This window comes from Pangasianodon hypophthalmus, chromosome 18, assembly GCF_027358585.1.
Source record: "Pangasianodon hypophthalmus isolate fPanHyp1 chromosome 18, fPanHyp1.pri, whole genome shotgun sequence".
Lineage (NCBI taxonomy): Eukaryota > Metazoa > Chordata > Actinopteri > Siluriformes > Pangasiidae > Pangasianodon > Pangasianodon hypophthalmus.
The window spans coordinates 6,244,642-6,261,046 of NC_069727.1; the positions used below are offsets into that span (position 1 = coordinate 6,244,642).

Here is a 16,405-nt window from a genome sequence, read left to right on the forward strand (position 1 = left end):
AAGCCCAGAGTGTCTGTGAGATTCACATGAAAAACACATAAACTCCAAAGCATGTTATGGACAGATTGTATGGCTGGATAGCTGGATAGATCTGCATAAGGTGGTATAATGTAATGTCTATTATACATTAATGATTAACCCTGAAAAATAAAATAGGAATCCCATTAAAATCTCATATTCCTAGGGGAAACCCATTAAAATTTAATTGTATTGAGAGATAACAATAATGGACTATGAACTCCCATTAAATTCCACATTCAGGAGGTGATAATTAAGGCATTATGATGGGAATTTTCCATAAAGCAGACATCACATGCCATATATAATCTGTCATTATGCCAAGCTTGTCTCCTCTGTATGTAGGCAAATTAGTTCAAATTGGCTCCTTCAAGCGCTTGGAGTTTTACTAATAATGCTAATGGTTATGATAAAGGGTTCAAAACTCATTCCTTAGGCCTGTCTATGTGTATATGAGTGTGTGTGTGTGTTTTACCCATCTCTTCCAGCTCTGCGGTCATGCTTTTTGAGCGCAGGGTTAGGCTCGTGCTGGGGTCTCTCTTGGGTGGTGGAGGAGCTGAAGAGCCATCAAACAAAACAAGTGACATACAGAGACACAGTTCAACACACCAGAGTGGGATTCTTATGGTCTTATGACTGCATGTGTGGTGTTTTTTGGTATTTGGATACACACCCTTTTTGCGAACAACATCTCCGGTGTCAGGTTTCCGTGTCACTGATACCACTTTCATAAGAAGACGACTCCCACCTTGCCGAATCAGAGAGACCACTTGCCGATGGCCCACTTTTACCACACTCACCCCGTTCACCTGAGTCACAGAGAAGGGTGTATTTATTCAAATAACTCTTACAAACTTATTTTCCAGGCTCAGTAACAGTTTTAAATCCCAGAGCTGCTCACCTCGATCAGGAAGTCCCCGGTTCGTAGCCCTGCCCTCCATGCCACCCCATCCAGATCCACTGACTCCAGATATTGCAGCGCAGGGAACGCAGGAGTTGGAGTGAATTCTTCAATTGGAGTTTCAGCTGGTAGTAGAGAACACACACACATAAGACACAATTGGCATATAACAGGTATCTGTATGTAAATGGAAGTGTGTGTGCACTGTGAGAGTAGCGTACATTTACATTTACATTACCTTTAGCCCCTCGAAGAACGAAGCCAAATCCCTCACTGTCTCTCTTCTGCAAAGTGGCAGTTTTCTCTTCAATTACATAATCACTGAGGACACAGGTCAGTTGTAAGACATTAATTTCACATCTTCTTACATTTCATGAGAAAACATAAATCAAGCACATCTGGCGTGCTGGATTTCTACATGAGATCTGGTTAGTCAGTGAGTATAAAATCCCTGAAATTGATCACAAGTGTAAGATTCTCAAATCTTTCATGGAAATACTGTATTCGTGTTCTGTGTGTAACAACATTTGTGTAACTGATTCCACTGATTTTCAAATTTCATATTTGTATACAATATAACATTGCCCACATTTAAAAAGCACAATATCAAGCATGTGTACAGTGAATACTAGTGTTCAAGCATTTTAGATGACATTTACCATGTTATAACTGTTTGCAGGCTGCACTATAGTACATATTCCAGATCAAAATATAGAGAGAGGAGAGAGAAGTGGAATAAGAGATTGTGTACCTGTAGGAGGTATAATTATCATAGGACCCAACGGTGTAATGCCTAAAAAGCCTCTTGGTGCGATCTTCTCTTGTTTCTGCAAAACAAATCCATTTCAGGTGTGACAACATACTGAATACTAAATCATGATATGTGTATATGTTAAACAATTAATGCATGAATTCAACCACATGTACAATACGTGTAGCAGTCTGGGAAAATCCACTGGATGTCACTGTGGCTAAATTCTGGCAAACAGCCAAAAATGATGAAAAATCATTTTTAGACCAAAATAGTTTTTTTTCTGTCCATAACATACTTTAACACTTTTACTTTACAGCATAGAAAGGTTTTTATTTTCAAACCTTTTTTCAACGATCATCTTAGGAGCCAGTCTAACAAACACGGCTGCAGAAATGCTATAAAGATAGACATAGTAGCTGTGCTCATATTTATTATTTTGAAATCAATATATAGCATTTGCTTTTAGACAGTCAGTGTGCTGGTGTCTTTCGGAAGAATTAGGATTAAATCTTCAGATGCAATTTTCTCCTTTTTCATTTTTGGAAGTAACCAGATTTCAAAATGCTGCAACTTCTGGTTGAGAAACATATAAAATTTCACCATGTGAAGGGTTTGTCCACACAGATTTTTTTCTATATTTCTTCATGTACATTTCAAAAGATTAAAACCAAATGGGATTGACTTGAAGTGACATCAAGAATGAACCCCATATGTTAAATCTGAATGTTTAGCCAGTTTTAAATATCAAAATTTTGTATCTTTGTTAAAGTTTCATTAAGTTCACTTAAAATTTCCCTTTTTTTCCCAAGCTCTTGATTTGCAATATGGACATACTATTGTAGATGTGTGTGTATGTATGTATGTATGTTCTAACCTAGTCGTGGGTCGTACTGTCTCAACTGAACCTCCTCTACGCAGTGCGCAGGAAACCAACCAGTTCGTCCTTTAACTGAGCCTTCCCAGAATCCTCCTTCACCTATGCTCAGCACTAGGAGAGAAATTGAGTCATCAAATATGGTTTTCCCAGTTTTATTAAGGCTGCACTCAGATCTCAGAGAAAAAAAAATTTGTGTCCTATTAAACCCCTTAAAGTACAAGAATCATTGTTACTGAACAGTTTATTTAATATCTATTACAAATGACAAACATGAGGAATGTGAGTCTGGGTGCTGGAAGTTTAAGGGGTTAAAGAAGTAAAGTAGACAGTCTTTATTATCATTATCATACACAGTATATTTGTATAAATCTTTTCTTCTCATATACCAGCTTGGAATGAAGTTGGGATCAGAGCGCAGCCGTACTACGGCCTCCCTGGAGCAGAAAAGGCTAAGTAAAAATCCAGCCTTAAAAACCCAGCCTTAACTGTTGAGCCACTCTATGGCTGCCCTGGTTATATAAAGGTGTATATAAGCAATCTGTTGTTACACTAGTAAGTTACATTATGCACTTTGATAGTGTTTTCAGTACATCTAATTTACAGAATAATTCTAATTCTGTTTTGGCTGTTTGGGTTTTATATGCAGTATATTTTATTATTACAGTGGCAACCTGCTTTGGAACACTGTATAGAGATACAGATGCTCCTAACATACTGTAAGACAGACTGACCTTTGACCCTCTCCCCGCGGTTGAGTGTGATCTCACCCTCACCCTGCGGAGTGTGTGAGCTGACAGCGATGAAGGTACGTCCAGGCACGGCGCTGTAGAGCCTCCGCTTTGGCCCTCGCGATACAGCAGGGGGACTGGGATCCCTCTGCACAGGACTGCCAGGGCTGCAACATACACACAAATATACACACATGATATGTCAGAACTGTAGGCTTTTAGGTTATCCAAACACCCCAACAGATGTTTGACTGAAATCATGGATTACACTGCAGGAGTAGATTTTAAAAGGATGAACTGTGAAATCCTAAAAAAACCTTAAAAGCTTATAACAGTGGAATGATGTGAAGTGGGAATAAATTTGGCATTAATTCATTAACGCTGCAATACTCATAATAGAGATGTGTTTTCTTTTTGTTTAATGTCTTTTTTTTTTACCTGCACTTGACTGGTTTAAAGGGGCAATTTGTTGCCTGTGCATTGAAATGCAACTGAAATGAAAACACTGAAAAGTCTGAATCCCTGAATCGACTCCATCCCCTCTGTTAAATCTATGTATGAGCAGCTTGCTTCAGCTGGGGGTGAAGTACATTTCTGGGCCAGAAAAAAAAAATTGATTAAACTAGCGGTATCCATAGCATGGTGATACTGTTAATCATAGTTTTTAAAAGTATCATTGAACTTATATGATTATTATAGGTCTAGAGACTTTTAAATATGTCAAGCTTCCCATGATACAATTTTAACAAGCCATAATTAAAACAAGTTAGTTCTTGTGAATTTAGGGGCAATTTAGTATATCTACCTGTTGGTGTATATTTGGGAGATGGGAGGAGAGCTGAGAACCCAAAGCCAACCCATATAGACATGACAAGAGATCACATGAAACATGTGAACATGGCCGGTAACCTGAGCTCAGAATCGAACCAGGGACCCTGGAGCAGGGGCGCCATCATCAGGTTCAGAATGGGTTTAACCCAAACCTCAGTAACTCAAAAAACATGTAGGCCTATAAATAATGTCCATTTGAATCTAATGTCAATTTAGATTAAATGTGTTCTGTTGGTGGAAAGTTCTGGAATAAAAAGCTCTGTGGCTCCAATAAATATCCAAAATACTGTATTATTGTACACATTTTAATATTGAGCTTAATATTTGAATAGGTGGTTTATGTTGTGTAATCTATACTGAAGTACTGAAGTGGTCCACAGAATTTTTTCCAGTTAAAGGAGCCAAATATTTGATAACCCCTAATGAAGAGTACCTGAGATGGCCACGGGTGTGTCTCCTGAGGCTGCGTGTGTGTCCCCCCTGTGGACTGTGTGGGCTTGGTATGGTGTTATCGGGCTCCAGTGGGGGCAGGCTGTGTAGTGAAGGGGCTGGCGAGGGGGCAGGCAGACTCTCGTCCAGTGCGTTATCGCTGGCCGAACGCATCAGGGAGCGGCGTGGTGACACACACACCCCGCGGCGCCGAGACGAGTATGAGGGGCTCTCCCTGAAAGGCACTGCAACAGAGAGACAGTCTCACACACATACACACCATCGACTCATGGTCACGTACGCATACACAGAGTCGAGCGTCTGTGTATTCTCTGCGGTTTCCGGCAGACATTCAGTGGAGATTTCAAACATGCAGATAACACACAATTACAACACGCGCACACACACACACACATCAACAACTATGACAAGTTTATGACACATCTGGGCATTATTCTGCATGCCTTGACTGGTTCACAATTCCACCCTTCAGTCAGCTGAAGTAAATTATATTTATTTAAATATAAAAATGTCAAGACATTAAGAATGATGCCCTTTTTTTAGGAGTCAAGAGATTCTACAAAAGAATCACAAAATTTGTGCAAAGGGATTGAACAAGTGTTACAGAAAAGATTCATGGACAACCCAGAGATTGAGCAGAGAAATCTTCAGGATACAGAGAATACACAGAAAACACGTCATTACATACACACACACACACACACACACACACACACACAGACCATATAGAAATTACAAACAGATGATTCACAGGTTACATTAAGATCACATGGAGGAGCAGTGAGATTTACAATGAGAGCACACACAGATTATAAAGACGCTGTATAACGATGGTGTAATGTCTGATACGTTATTGAAGCAGAGATTAAACACAGTATGTACATTAGATTATTCTATTAGACTTTCTTTAATAGTCCACTTTTTAGACTTTATTAACAGTCAAGAAATCACCGATAGACTTTCACAGTGCAGCCTATCAACTGAATCTCAACAACAGCAACGCTTTGTTTTTGTTCATGTTTAAATCTCAAATCTGATTGGTCAGAAGGTGTTGATTCATTTAATATAGCAAAAGCTCTGTGTAGTGCCAACAGTTATGCAAATCACAGATATTCTAATGTTATCGTTTCCATACTAAGAGCTAATTCACAAGAGAGAGGGAAAGAGAGGCCGGTGAGGGAACTATTGTTTATAGCTGCTATAATGTAAGTGATAACAGGAATTACCTTGACATTTCACAATGTTAAGTGTACCTATAAATGGAGAAAAAAGTATAATGTGCCATTCTATAATAAACATAAATTTGTCATTGTTGGCAAACTGCTGTAGTATAAAAGAAATTAAACACTTCAGGACACGCTATTGTTGGAGAATAATGGTAACAGTTACTCTGCTTTACGTCAGGCTGCATCACACCACCCTGTCGTTGATTATTTTCTTAATATTTATTATATAAATAGCACACATAGATCATAGGCTATGAACTTTGTTGCTTTCACTTGTTTACGTATTTTGATTTTTAGTGGATAATCCTTCAGTGAACAGAGAACCTTATTACAACGTTCATTATTAATTATTCAACAGGTTCTAAGAGGGCCTGGTTATATGTCTCAAAAATTCCTGCAAGGTTTTAAACCATGTTTTTAATAATGATAGTTAATAACAAATAAAAACATTACTGTAAGCAAGATTTAGAAACATTAAAATGTATAAAAGTGCTTTTAACACACCTGCACCAGATAGATTGTACCTAAAGATCCCAAAACATTAAATCATCTTCAGTGATCACTTTATCCTGGTCATGGTCATGAAGGATCTGTCTATCCAAAGAACACTGAACATGATGCAGGAATACATCCTGGTGGGACACCAGGCCATCACAGGGCACCGTGCACACACACATATTCACACACTCATTCACACAACGAGGGGCAATTTAGAGTAACTGTTCTACCTTCTGGCATGTTTTGGGGAGATGAGAGGAAACCGGAGAACTCAGCTGGACCACAGGCATTTAATAGGGTACTTTAAATATGTACTTTAATTATTAAATTTATGACATTATTAGAAGACAGATGGACATTTGTTGACATGTTAAGAATCCGTTGATAAGCTGCTTCATGACAGTCTATAGCCGGTTTGTCTAAAGTAGACTATCTAAATTAAGTGCTATCTTTTATTCTTTAAATGGAGCAACTTAATTACAGTTAGATGTTTTAGCATCTGAACTGGATTAAATCTCTTATATAAGCTGTAAAAATGTAATACAGACAATTTTTAAGATTTAATCCAATCCACTGGCAAAAGTGGCACCTGCTCATAGATACCAAACCATAAACACAGCACTTGAAACTGCAAGAATGAGTAAGAATGTAAGACTGGGTAAGATAGTATATATTACACAGGGGCTAAAACAGCGATCTGAGCAGATAATCACATGTTTGAGTTTTTATATTTGATATTGTTAAAATGAAAAGGCGCCCCATTTCTTATTAAAACAAATTACATTATTGAAACTTGGACAAAAGGTTTTGAATGGCTTTCTATTTGTGCAATCAAATGAACATGAGTAGGAACCACTGTTTAAACCTCAAGGTACGAGAGCTTATAGTGAGGTCAAGAAGGTCAAAGTATGTCTTACCTACGTCTGAGGTTTTATGGATCTTGATGATCTCAGCCAGGTCAAAGTTCCCTGCGATGATGGCCACCTACAGGTGTATCCAAGATTATTCTTTTTTTTTTTTTTTTCAAATAAATTGTATTATGCCATGACAAATCACAATCTTGAAATCATGCTGTTATGTGTGATCTTATTTTAATTCTTTAGATCCAACAGATTCAGGCAAACAAAAGTTTCAAAAGTAAAAATTCCTCGAGGCAGGCTACCTGGAATGCTGTCTGGTTGTTGTAGTTCTTGATGTCTTTATTTGCCCCTCGAAATAGCAACACTCGGGCACAGCCGTCCTGCACAGACGGGAAACGAGCGGGATGGGATGGAGGTGAAGGACAGAAGTTTGGAGAGAAGGGAGAGAAGAGAGGGTACACTGGTGTAGGATCAAGGATAAAGGCATATACACATCTTTAAAGCAGGGGTTCTCTATCTTTTGTTGATTGATTGATTGATTGATTGATTGAACAAAATGTATTTTAATAATTCTTTTATATTAGGCACCATATGCAAACATCATCCTATTTATTTCTTCACGTCATTACAAAGTTTTCCACCCACAGGAACCAAAACTATTTACACTTTGTGTTAAAACATTTTCTGTCACACAACAGCACTAGACACAAGCTGACATCAGTTATTGATTTATTTGGTTGTAAGTGATTGAGCTTTAAATCACCCATTAAATCTATGTGGCAATGTAATTAATCAGGCTTATAACTATTTATACCACAGCGCTGCTGAATTCTTGAAACTAATTGGTCATAAGGTGTTGATTCATTTTCTGTAATGTTGTAATGTAAGGTGGACGTATCACATAAAAATACATATTTTTTAAATGTGTGCAAATGTTGATATAGTTTTCTGTGAGGAGGCATTTATTTAGCATTTTTGGAAGGAGTCTCCAGTGTCAGTGCTTTATTACAATCACAGGTAAAGCTGTAATTTTACATTTTCCAACACAGGAAGGTCTTCAGGACAGAGGACTTTAGTTTTTGTCATTTCTCTGTAACTTAACAAGCTGGGTTTTTGTCTTATTAAAATAAATACATCGTTAAATGAAATTATAAGAAGTATGATATGTCGTCCTTTAATAAATTAAAAAACCTTTTATCATTGGCAAATTGCTGTAGTACAAAAGGAATAAAAAATGTGCTGTTATTGTAAAATAATCAACTTCAGGGTGGTAACTGTAACTCAGATGTGCACCAGGCTGCATCACACCATCCTGTCATTGTTCATTTTCCTAGAACAGCATGTCTTGTATTTTATTCTTTATATAATGACTATAACAATGTTCATAGCAAATGATGGTGAGCTTCACCAGGGTTGCCAGGTCCACGATATCCCAGCACAGATAGACTACTTTTTGCAAAGCAGATAGGTAAACTGCAGTTTTTAAAACTATAAATGTAAAGTCTGTTTTGTACGCACCAGGTTATAATTAATATATTAATAATGTATTAACAGGTGAACTGTGCTGTGTATCAGTAGAAATTCTATTCAGAGATATTCTAACTGTTGTAAATGCATATAAAATATGATTAGTAAACTATTTTTACAGTATACATTTTTTATTATTTATTATTATTTATTCTTTTCTGTATTCTTTGATTTTTTTTTATATTTCTTGGTTTCATGGAGAAAGAACTGTCTAGAAAAACCTGCATGGTTTAAGACAGCTTCATTTACAAATGACTGTGCCTTTTAAATTTTACAATATATTTGTCAATGTTAGTAATTACTTTAAAGTTTAATACAGGGTTTGGGACGTTCAGACGTTCAGAAGTTTTGTTTTTGGAAGAGTTTTGAAAAGTCATTGTCTTTGTTTTGTTATACAAACCTGACAACCCAGATCTTCACCACTATAACATCACAAAATCACGGGCCACCTCGATATACATCAGGGACTCCTGGTGGTCCTTGGATACCACTTTGAGAACTTAGCATCAGGATGTAGTACTTGTGTGTGTGTATGTGTGTGTGTGTGTAATGTATGTATATAGTATGTATTTGTACCTGGTTGTAGAGAGCACACAGGTGCAGCGCTGTGTTTCCTGAGGCATTCTGCGCACTCATCTCAGCTCCGTAGAACAACAGGTGCTCGAGGTGCTGCACGTTTCCGTGTCGACATGCCTGCGGATCAACACCACCCCTGTGCTTTAGTCCCCCTAGTGCTGCAGGTACAGTGAAGAAGTATATATGTGTGTGTGTGTGTGTGTGTGTGTGTGTGTGCTACCTGGTGGATCTCCTGCCAGCCATTCTCGTCACTGTAGCCGAGCTGAGCGTGATCATACAGCAGCAGTTCACAGCAGTATGGGTCACCCCCCACCATAGCGCTGTGGTACAGAGGAGTGAGCCCACGGCTGTCTTTATAGTCCGGAGACGCTCCCAGATCCAATAGGGTCTACAGAGTGTGAGGAAGAGAGAGAGGAAAAAAAAAAGAAACAAAGAGCTCTGTTTTCATTCAGACACAAGCATAAATTAGCGCTATAACACCTGCGTACGGGTAAATTGGTTGGGCGTAAATTTTCAGCCATTTTTGTGGCAATGAATGAGTCTGCGCTGATGTGGGTGGAGAAACACAACAGGAGATGAATGAACACACAAAAGCACAAAAAAGACTTTTGTTGTTCTATCAGCCAGCTAGTTATTTCTACCACTAAAATATTGATGGGAAATCTTTACATATGTCATTATGAAACTGGCATACACTCGTTTCGTAAGGAGAAAGACAGGAGTTGATCTGATTAGATATCACACCACCTCGCCTCTTATTAATATATTATTTCTAATTTAAACCCTTTTTTTCAATTACGCCACTCTTCACTTATAGGTGAAAAAAGTACTGAGAAAGTATATGTAAGTGATAGTATAGATAATGTCTTCAAATCTTACTCAGTTAAAAGTGGAAGTATACATCCAAAAATGTACAAATGAAACTCAAAAAGTAAAAAAAATGCCTAGTTTGCTACTTTTTAAATGTACTCGAGAAACCGCTAAAGGAACTATGCCTGAAAACATCATTCAATCTCTTTTGCTGGTCATATGCAAGACTAACGCTATGTAGTTTGCAGAAGTAAAATATCATGTAAATAACCAATATTTACCATTAGCTAGAATTTTACTTGTTGCCTAGCTAATTTATGTTAGCTACTGGAATCGATGCTAATCTAACCTGGTATTAGCAAAGAAAACAGGCTAACTTAGTTAAATACAGCTACTCTGAACATTTTTTCAAATTAGATGGAAGTCAAGCTTTCTAGGATGCAAAAGGAGATTTTTATATGACTCATTATACTCATTTTTATATGATTCTCTGCTTACTCCTTCATACTGAAACATTTTACTGCGCTAGGGCCAGGGGCGCTAATCCTCAAGTTCAACACTGCAGTCTGGTGGCTTATTCATATTCAGACACACACACAGATACGTATAGCACTAACTACATTGTGTAGCATGATGAATTGATGTGATTCTTAATGCTTTTCATTGATGAACTTGATTGAGTAATTTAAACTTAAAAGTAAATAAAATGCATGGGAGCCCATTGGCTGCATGAGAGAAGAAGAGATTTGTAACAAGTATTTTGAAGGTCTGAATAAAAATGTAAGGACAAAAAAGTATGGTTTTTAATGAAAATTTAATTATGTAAGGATACAAGTATTTAATTATGCCAAAATAATGCTTAAGTACAGAAACGAATTACAATTACTCAAGTATTTTCCACCCCTGGCACTCAAGGTCACCAAAAATGAATCTTGTAACAGTCTTATGCCATACTTTCGCACTGGCATTATGACAATGAAAATAGTACATGAAAAAATCAATTTTTTGTATTCTTTTTATGGGATTATATGTTGGCTAATTGTAACTAAATGCCACTTTGTTAATCTCTCACAGATTCTTCTGTGGAATTTTTCTGTGGAAATATTCCCAGCAAAATTCCCTTCTACATGTTTATATTCCTCTTGTTTAAGAGACATCTGGCCCAAAAGACTAGAGTAAAACACAGAACAAGATAAGTGCATATCCACACAGATGGTGCTCACTGCAGATGGGCTTGGACCGTGTGTGTAGTGTGTGTGTGTAAAACTCACAGTTAGAGCTATGTGGTTGTGCGTCTGTGCGGCTTTGTGAAGTGCGGTGATGCCGTCTCTAGTTCTGAAGTCCAGGTGAGCTCCTCCGCTCCTCAGAACTTTAATCAGCTCAGCGCTTGAGTCCAACTGTGCTGCCAGGGTAAGGGGCGACTCTGGAAGGTGCACACACACGCACACACACACACACATGTCTGGTCTGTTACAAACATTTTGTTGATCTCACAAATAGCTGCAATTTGTCTCTTGGTTAGAAAGAACACTTTTAGAAAACAGGTTTCATCAAGGGCTCTTCTTTCTCTTAAGCATTCTTAAGAGAAAGAGCCGAAGAAATCTTGTGGTCTAAGTGGTTGACAGTTCTCGATTTAAAAAACAAAAAGTCTAAAAGAAAAATCTGTTGTTGTTGGGTTCTACACAGACCTTTTTAAGCACTCCTTAAGAGAAACAACCAAAGATTAGGACACTGAATGGAACAGGGCATTTTGGTAGTTAATAGTTCTATATTAAAAAAATATAAAAGGGAAATCCATTGCTGTTGGATTCTACATAGAACCTTCAGTGAAAGAGCCAAAGAACCCATAAGGATCTTAAATGGAAATGGTTCACAATTCTAGATTAAAGAAAAAAAATTAAAAAGGAAATACCTTCTGTTGGTGTCTACACAGAACTTTTAAGCATTTTCACTTTTAAGTGAAAAGCCAAAGAATGCTTTAGAATCTTAAATAAAACTCTTAAATGAGTTTTTTTGGGTGGTTAATAGTTCCAGATTTTAAAAAATCTACAATGGAAAACTGTTGCTGTTGTTGTTGTTGTTGTTGGACTCAACACAGAACCTTTAAGCATTTCCTGAGAGAAAGAGGCAATATGATTAAATAGAGCTGGGTTCTTTGGGTGGTTAACAGTTCCAAATCTAAAAAATTCATTTTGTTGTTGGCTTCTAAGTCAAAGAACCCTTACATGGAGTGTAAAAAGACAATAACAAAAACAAACAATTTCAGTATGGCTAAAAATGTGACAAAAATGAACTTAAAAAAAATCTCATCCTCACCTCCAGTTTCTACATCATGGAAGTTGGGATCTAGCCCTTTCTCCAGGAACCTGCACACCTTCTCCACACTCCTCTGCTGAACATACTCCATAAACTTCTTCAGATTGGCCTAAAAGGGAAACACACTGTGATAACTAATGCCATGACAATAATAATACTGATATATATATATATATATATAAGTACTACATCTTGCCTGCAGGAATGCTGTGTTTATATTGTGCATAATGTATCTACACTCAGTTATGGAACTCCAATGGCACTCTAGTACTTTAACATTTAATATTCAACTGTTAAATTGTGTGTGAACTGGATTTATTATAATTAGAAAAATAAAAATTAACTATAAACTTAAATGGCATATTGTTCTCCTCTTCAGGCCATCTGTTGGAGTGTGGAAAAAATGCCTTTTTAAATTTAAAAGGCCAGGCCTAGAAAACATCTTTTTCTTTTCATACAGATGTATTTTCAGCTTTTAAAATCATTTTCAGTGAGTTTCATTATTTACAGAAGACAAAAGCAGAGAAAACATATCCATACTAATGTGGATGAGGTCAGAAAGATGGCTTATTTTTTACAAATAAATGTTAACAAAAAAAATTATAAAAAGAATACTGAAGCACTGAATTTATAGCCCCTCTGTCAAGTGTGTTACCTTAGTGTGAAGTTTGGCTAATTGCTTGTCGTCCACATGGCTCTGAGTGTAAACACGTCTCTTGTAACGAAACTGCAAACACACACACACAAAATCAGACCACACCACTAATCACAAAAGCAGAAAGACAGGCTTTCCATTCTATTTGTAGTGATTTGTGTATGTATTGTGTGACTGTCTCCACAAGGCTGTTGACCTTGTGGGGACATGTGACTGGTGTTTTTTTTTTTTTTTTTTTTTTTTACAAAAACTACAGCTTAGATTCAAGCATTAGATTTAGCATTAGGTGTATTATAGCATTAATCAGCTGCATTAATGTACCTCTAGGTAAGGTACAGGTGTGACAGTAGGGAGAGGATACTCCCTGAGCAGTCTCTCTTCATCCAGGAACTTGCCGGCTCGGCCGTTGAAAGCCGGGAGGTAGAGGCCATAGTTCAGCACGTCTGTCAGGCTCTGCGTCAGAGTAACCAAAACCCGCTGCTTACACACCCACACCGGAGCCTCCAAGTCCAAGCGCAGACACTTCTACACAAACAATATGAACACACAAACAACACACACACTTACACTGAGAAGAATTCATACATTTTGTTCCAGTTTTTGGTTGATAATTCAGATTTAGAAATGTAACATAGTGTCAAATTTGTCATTAATTTTTAAATTTAGTTAACGCTGTTCTGTTAAGCAAACTAGTGATATTAGTGAGCTTCACATACAGGAAGCAGATGTCAGTCTACTGCCTCATACGGGTGAGGAGAAATGTTTTTATCTTGTTAGCTAGCTAACTAAAATATAGCAAAACATGACAGAAAAACAAAGCAAAGCTCCATTTGGTCCATGTTACTATTAATGAATAAAGACTTTGCACTATCCTTTCACTCGGTCAAACTCACTGTTTCTTTCTGTTGTCTAAATGGCACAGTTATTTATATCTCCATAGTCTGAGAAAGTGAGGATAACTTTAACAAGTAAGGTAACATCATAGCTAAGAAATACTGCTGTATTCTTTGAGATAATAGTTCAGATGATTCATTCAGGGTCAGTGTGCCGACTGCAGTATCAACTCCAGAGCTCTGTTATTCCTATAACTGAGTTTAATAATAATTTTCCTGCTAGTTTTGTGACTGAAGAGTGACAGAAAGCCTGAGGAAAATGTAGCTAGCAAGCTATGAATATGATACATCGCTAACACACCTTGGTTTTTCAGTGAGTTAATCTGTAGCTAGTATATGAGCTTTGAATGACTTGCCATTTTTGAATTGCTTGAATTGATTTAAGACTTCATTCACATAGAATATAGGAAAATGCAAGGGAAAGCAAGTTTACTGTAGTTGGTAGGTATCATCATTAATTAGACTGATTTCTCAAAATATCACTCAGGTTCAGTGAGCTAGCGCTTTTTAGCCATTGATAGGCTTCCACAAAAGTCTCTTAGCCTCCAAAGTAGCCTCTCTACAGACCAGCTCTCACTTTACTCCAGTGGTTCTCAAATTGAGATCTGAGATTTTTTTTTGTTACAGTGGGGGAAATCACAGCCCACCATTATCAAAGTTACTATATTTATTATTGAGAGTTTTCGTAGCATTTAGCCTGTTTGACCGCTCACATGAATATACTGAATCTAATTCTAATCCAAACCTCAATGCTAAAAAGAATTAACCTAAAAATAATGCCAACTTGGACCTATTGTGTTATATGAGTGTAAAAGTTCAGGAATAAAAAGCTCAATGGCACTAAAAAAGAGCCAAAATATTACAGACAGATTAAAATAATGAGCCTAAGCTTATGTTCATAAAGTAAATCTAAAGGGTTCATGAAGGCAAAAAGTCTAAGAACCGTTGCTTTACACCAAACATTTGAGTTAAGCATTGTTAATCCAATGAAGAATGGAAATGTTTTTCCATCCATGAACTACCAGCTCATCTCTATTCTGTGATACACACGCACATATTCTCTGAATGGGACTGTGGTAATGGAAATGATGGCCTGCGTGACCCTGCATTGCGGTCAACCTCTTACTGATTTTAAACCACAGCACTGTTGAAGCTCCATTCTGAGGGTGTTGATTAATGGAAGAAGATCAAGATTAATTTTCTATACCAGCAGATCTGACAGTAGTTCCAGCTGTAATTCAGATAATAAGTTTATATTAATGTGTTCATTCTAATATGCTATAGTTTCTATAGTAACAGCTGATTCACAGGGACTTGTATGGCAGATGTTACACATACTTTAAGCCTAATAATAAGCAGAATAAAATGTGTTGTTATTTAACAAAGAAAACATATAACCATTGAAATTTATTCAACATTTACGGAAGGAGTCGCTAGTGACAATTTTCCACCATCGGAAAGACTTCAGGATTGCACTTTCCGGTTTCTCCATAACATGGAGAAGTTGTATTTTTGGTCTTATTAACTACAAGAGAGGAAAAAAAAGAGAGGCTGGTGAGGGAGCAACTATGTGTAGCTCCTATAACATAAGTGATAATAGGAACTCACTTGTCTTGTGGACATTGCACAACATTAAATGTAACTTTAACCGGTAAAAAAACACAAAGTGTCATTCATCAAGAATTGCAATCATGTGCTGTCGTATAAGAGGAATAAAAAACTTTGGGGTTGTAACAGTAACTCATTGTGGATTGTTTTCCTATAACAGCACCCTCCAAGTGTTTTATTCCTTATTTTTCTGGCAAAAGCAGTCCAAATGAAAGACCTTGAAAGTACAAAAGGGCATGACATGCATAATGAGTACACTGACATGACAGGAAGATTGGAAAAGGTTGCTTAAGCGTGCATAAGAGAGAATAACAGAGAGCGTCACGCAGTACGTCGATGCCATCATAGCTCCTGACCTCACACAGATCTTCTCAGAACTTTGATCAGAGAAGAAGAAGTGCTGCACAGACTCACTGTTTGCTGAAGGTCAGGGATTCCGATGCGGATAATGACGGCATTTCCGTGGAGATCTTCCATGGAATCGTTGGAGACGCCCTTAGACCCCGGAGAGGCACGAATGCTGTCATCTCCATGGTTTCCGTTGGTAGGGGCGTGCTGTTGCCGCGGCCTGTCGGGAGCCTCATGTTTGCCGTCGGCAGGTGGACTCATAGGCATGCTCTGGGAATGTGTGTGAGGGTGTGGGGGTGGGTGGGTGTGCACTGGTCAATACGCTGGCCTCACAACCCTACCAACACAACGAACCCGCAAGCACACACATACACACAGACACAGACACACACACACACACACACACACATACACATACACACACGGTTTCATAATCATCTTAAAAGCATGTCTCTACACTGCAGTATGAGCTCACGGTGTACAGCATACTATTTTAATTTGTGTGTGTGTGTGAATTTATGTGTATGTG

The 16,405-nt window shown here is 37.7% G+C and overlaps 1 protein-coding gene across 14 annotated transcripts in view; it reads right to left on the reverse strand.

Annotated features, from left to right (window-relative positions):
- shank3b (SH3 and multiple ankyrin repeat domains 3b) overlaps positions 1 to 16,405 on the reverse strand; it is a 31,945-nt gene that overhangs the window by 7,405 nt on the left and 8,135 nt on the right. For 11 of the 14 annotated variants that reach the window (XM_053241646.1, XM_053241648.1, XM_053241647.1 and 8 more), the window contains 17 exons: positions 15,943 to 16,213; positions 13,349 to 13,552; positions 13,028 to 13,099; positions 12,373 to 12,481; positions 11,328 to 11,479; positions 9,467 to 9,634; positions 9,247 to 9,363; positions 7,446 to 7,523; positions 7,201 to 7,267; positions 4,543 to 4,801; positions 3,282 to 3,445; positions 2,548 to 2,661; positions 1,671 to 1,746; positions 1,158 to 1,240; positions 920 to 1,044; positions 692 to 827; positions 494 to 574 (listed from right to left, as the gene is read on the reverse strand). In XM_053241646.1, the coding sequence (XP_053097621.1) occupies positions 494 to 574; positions 692 to 827; positions 920 to 1,044; positions 1,158 to 1,240; positions 1,671 to 1,746; positions 2,548 to 2,661; positions 3,282 to 3,445; positions 4,543 to 4,801; positions 7,201 to 7,267; positions 7,446 to 7,523; positions 9,247 to 9,363; positions 9,467 to 9,634; positions 11,328 to 11,479; positions 12,373 to 12,481; positions 13,028 to 13,099; positions 13,349 to 13,552; positions 15,943 to 16,143 (2,206 nt within the window). In that variant the 5' untranslated portion in view covers positions 16,144 to 16,213. Of the gene's footprint in view, positions 1 to 493; positions 575 to 691; positions 828 to 919; positions 1,045 to 1,157; positions 1,241 to 1,670; positions 1,747 to 2,547; positions 2,662 to 3,281; positions 3,446 to 4,542; positions 4,802 to 5,163; positions 5,205 to 7,200; positions 7,268 to 7,445; positions 7,524 to 9,246; positions 9,364 to 9,466; positions 9,635 to 11,327; positions 11,480 to 12,372; positions 12,482 to 13,027; positions 13,100 to 13,348; positions 13,553 to 15,942; positions 16,214 to 16,405 lie in introns of those variants that run through there. The other 3 variants (XM_026923516.3, XM_053241655.1, XM_053241654.1) reach the window with 2 other exon arrangements.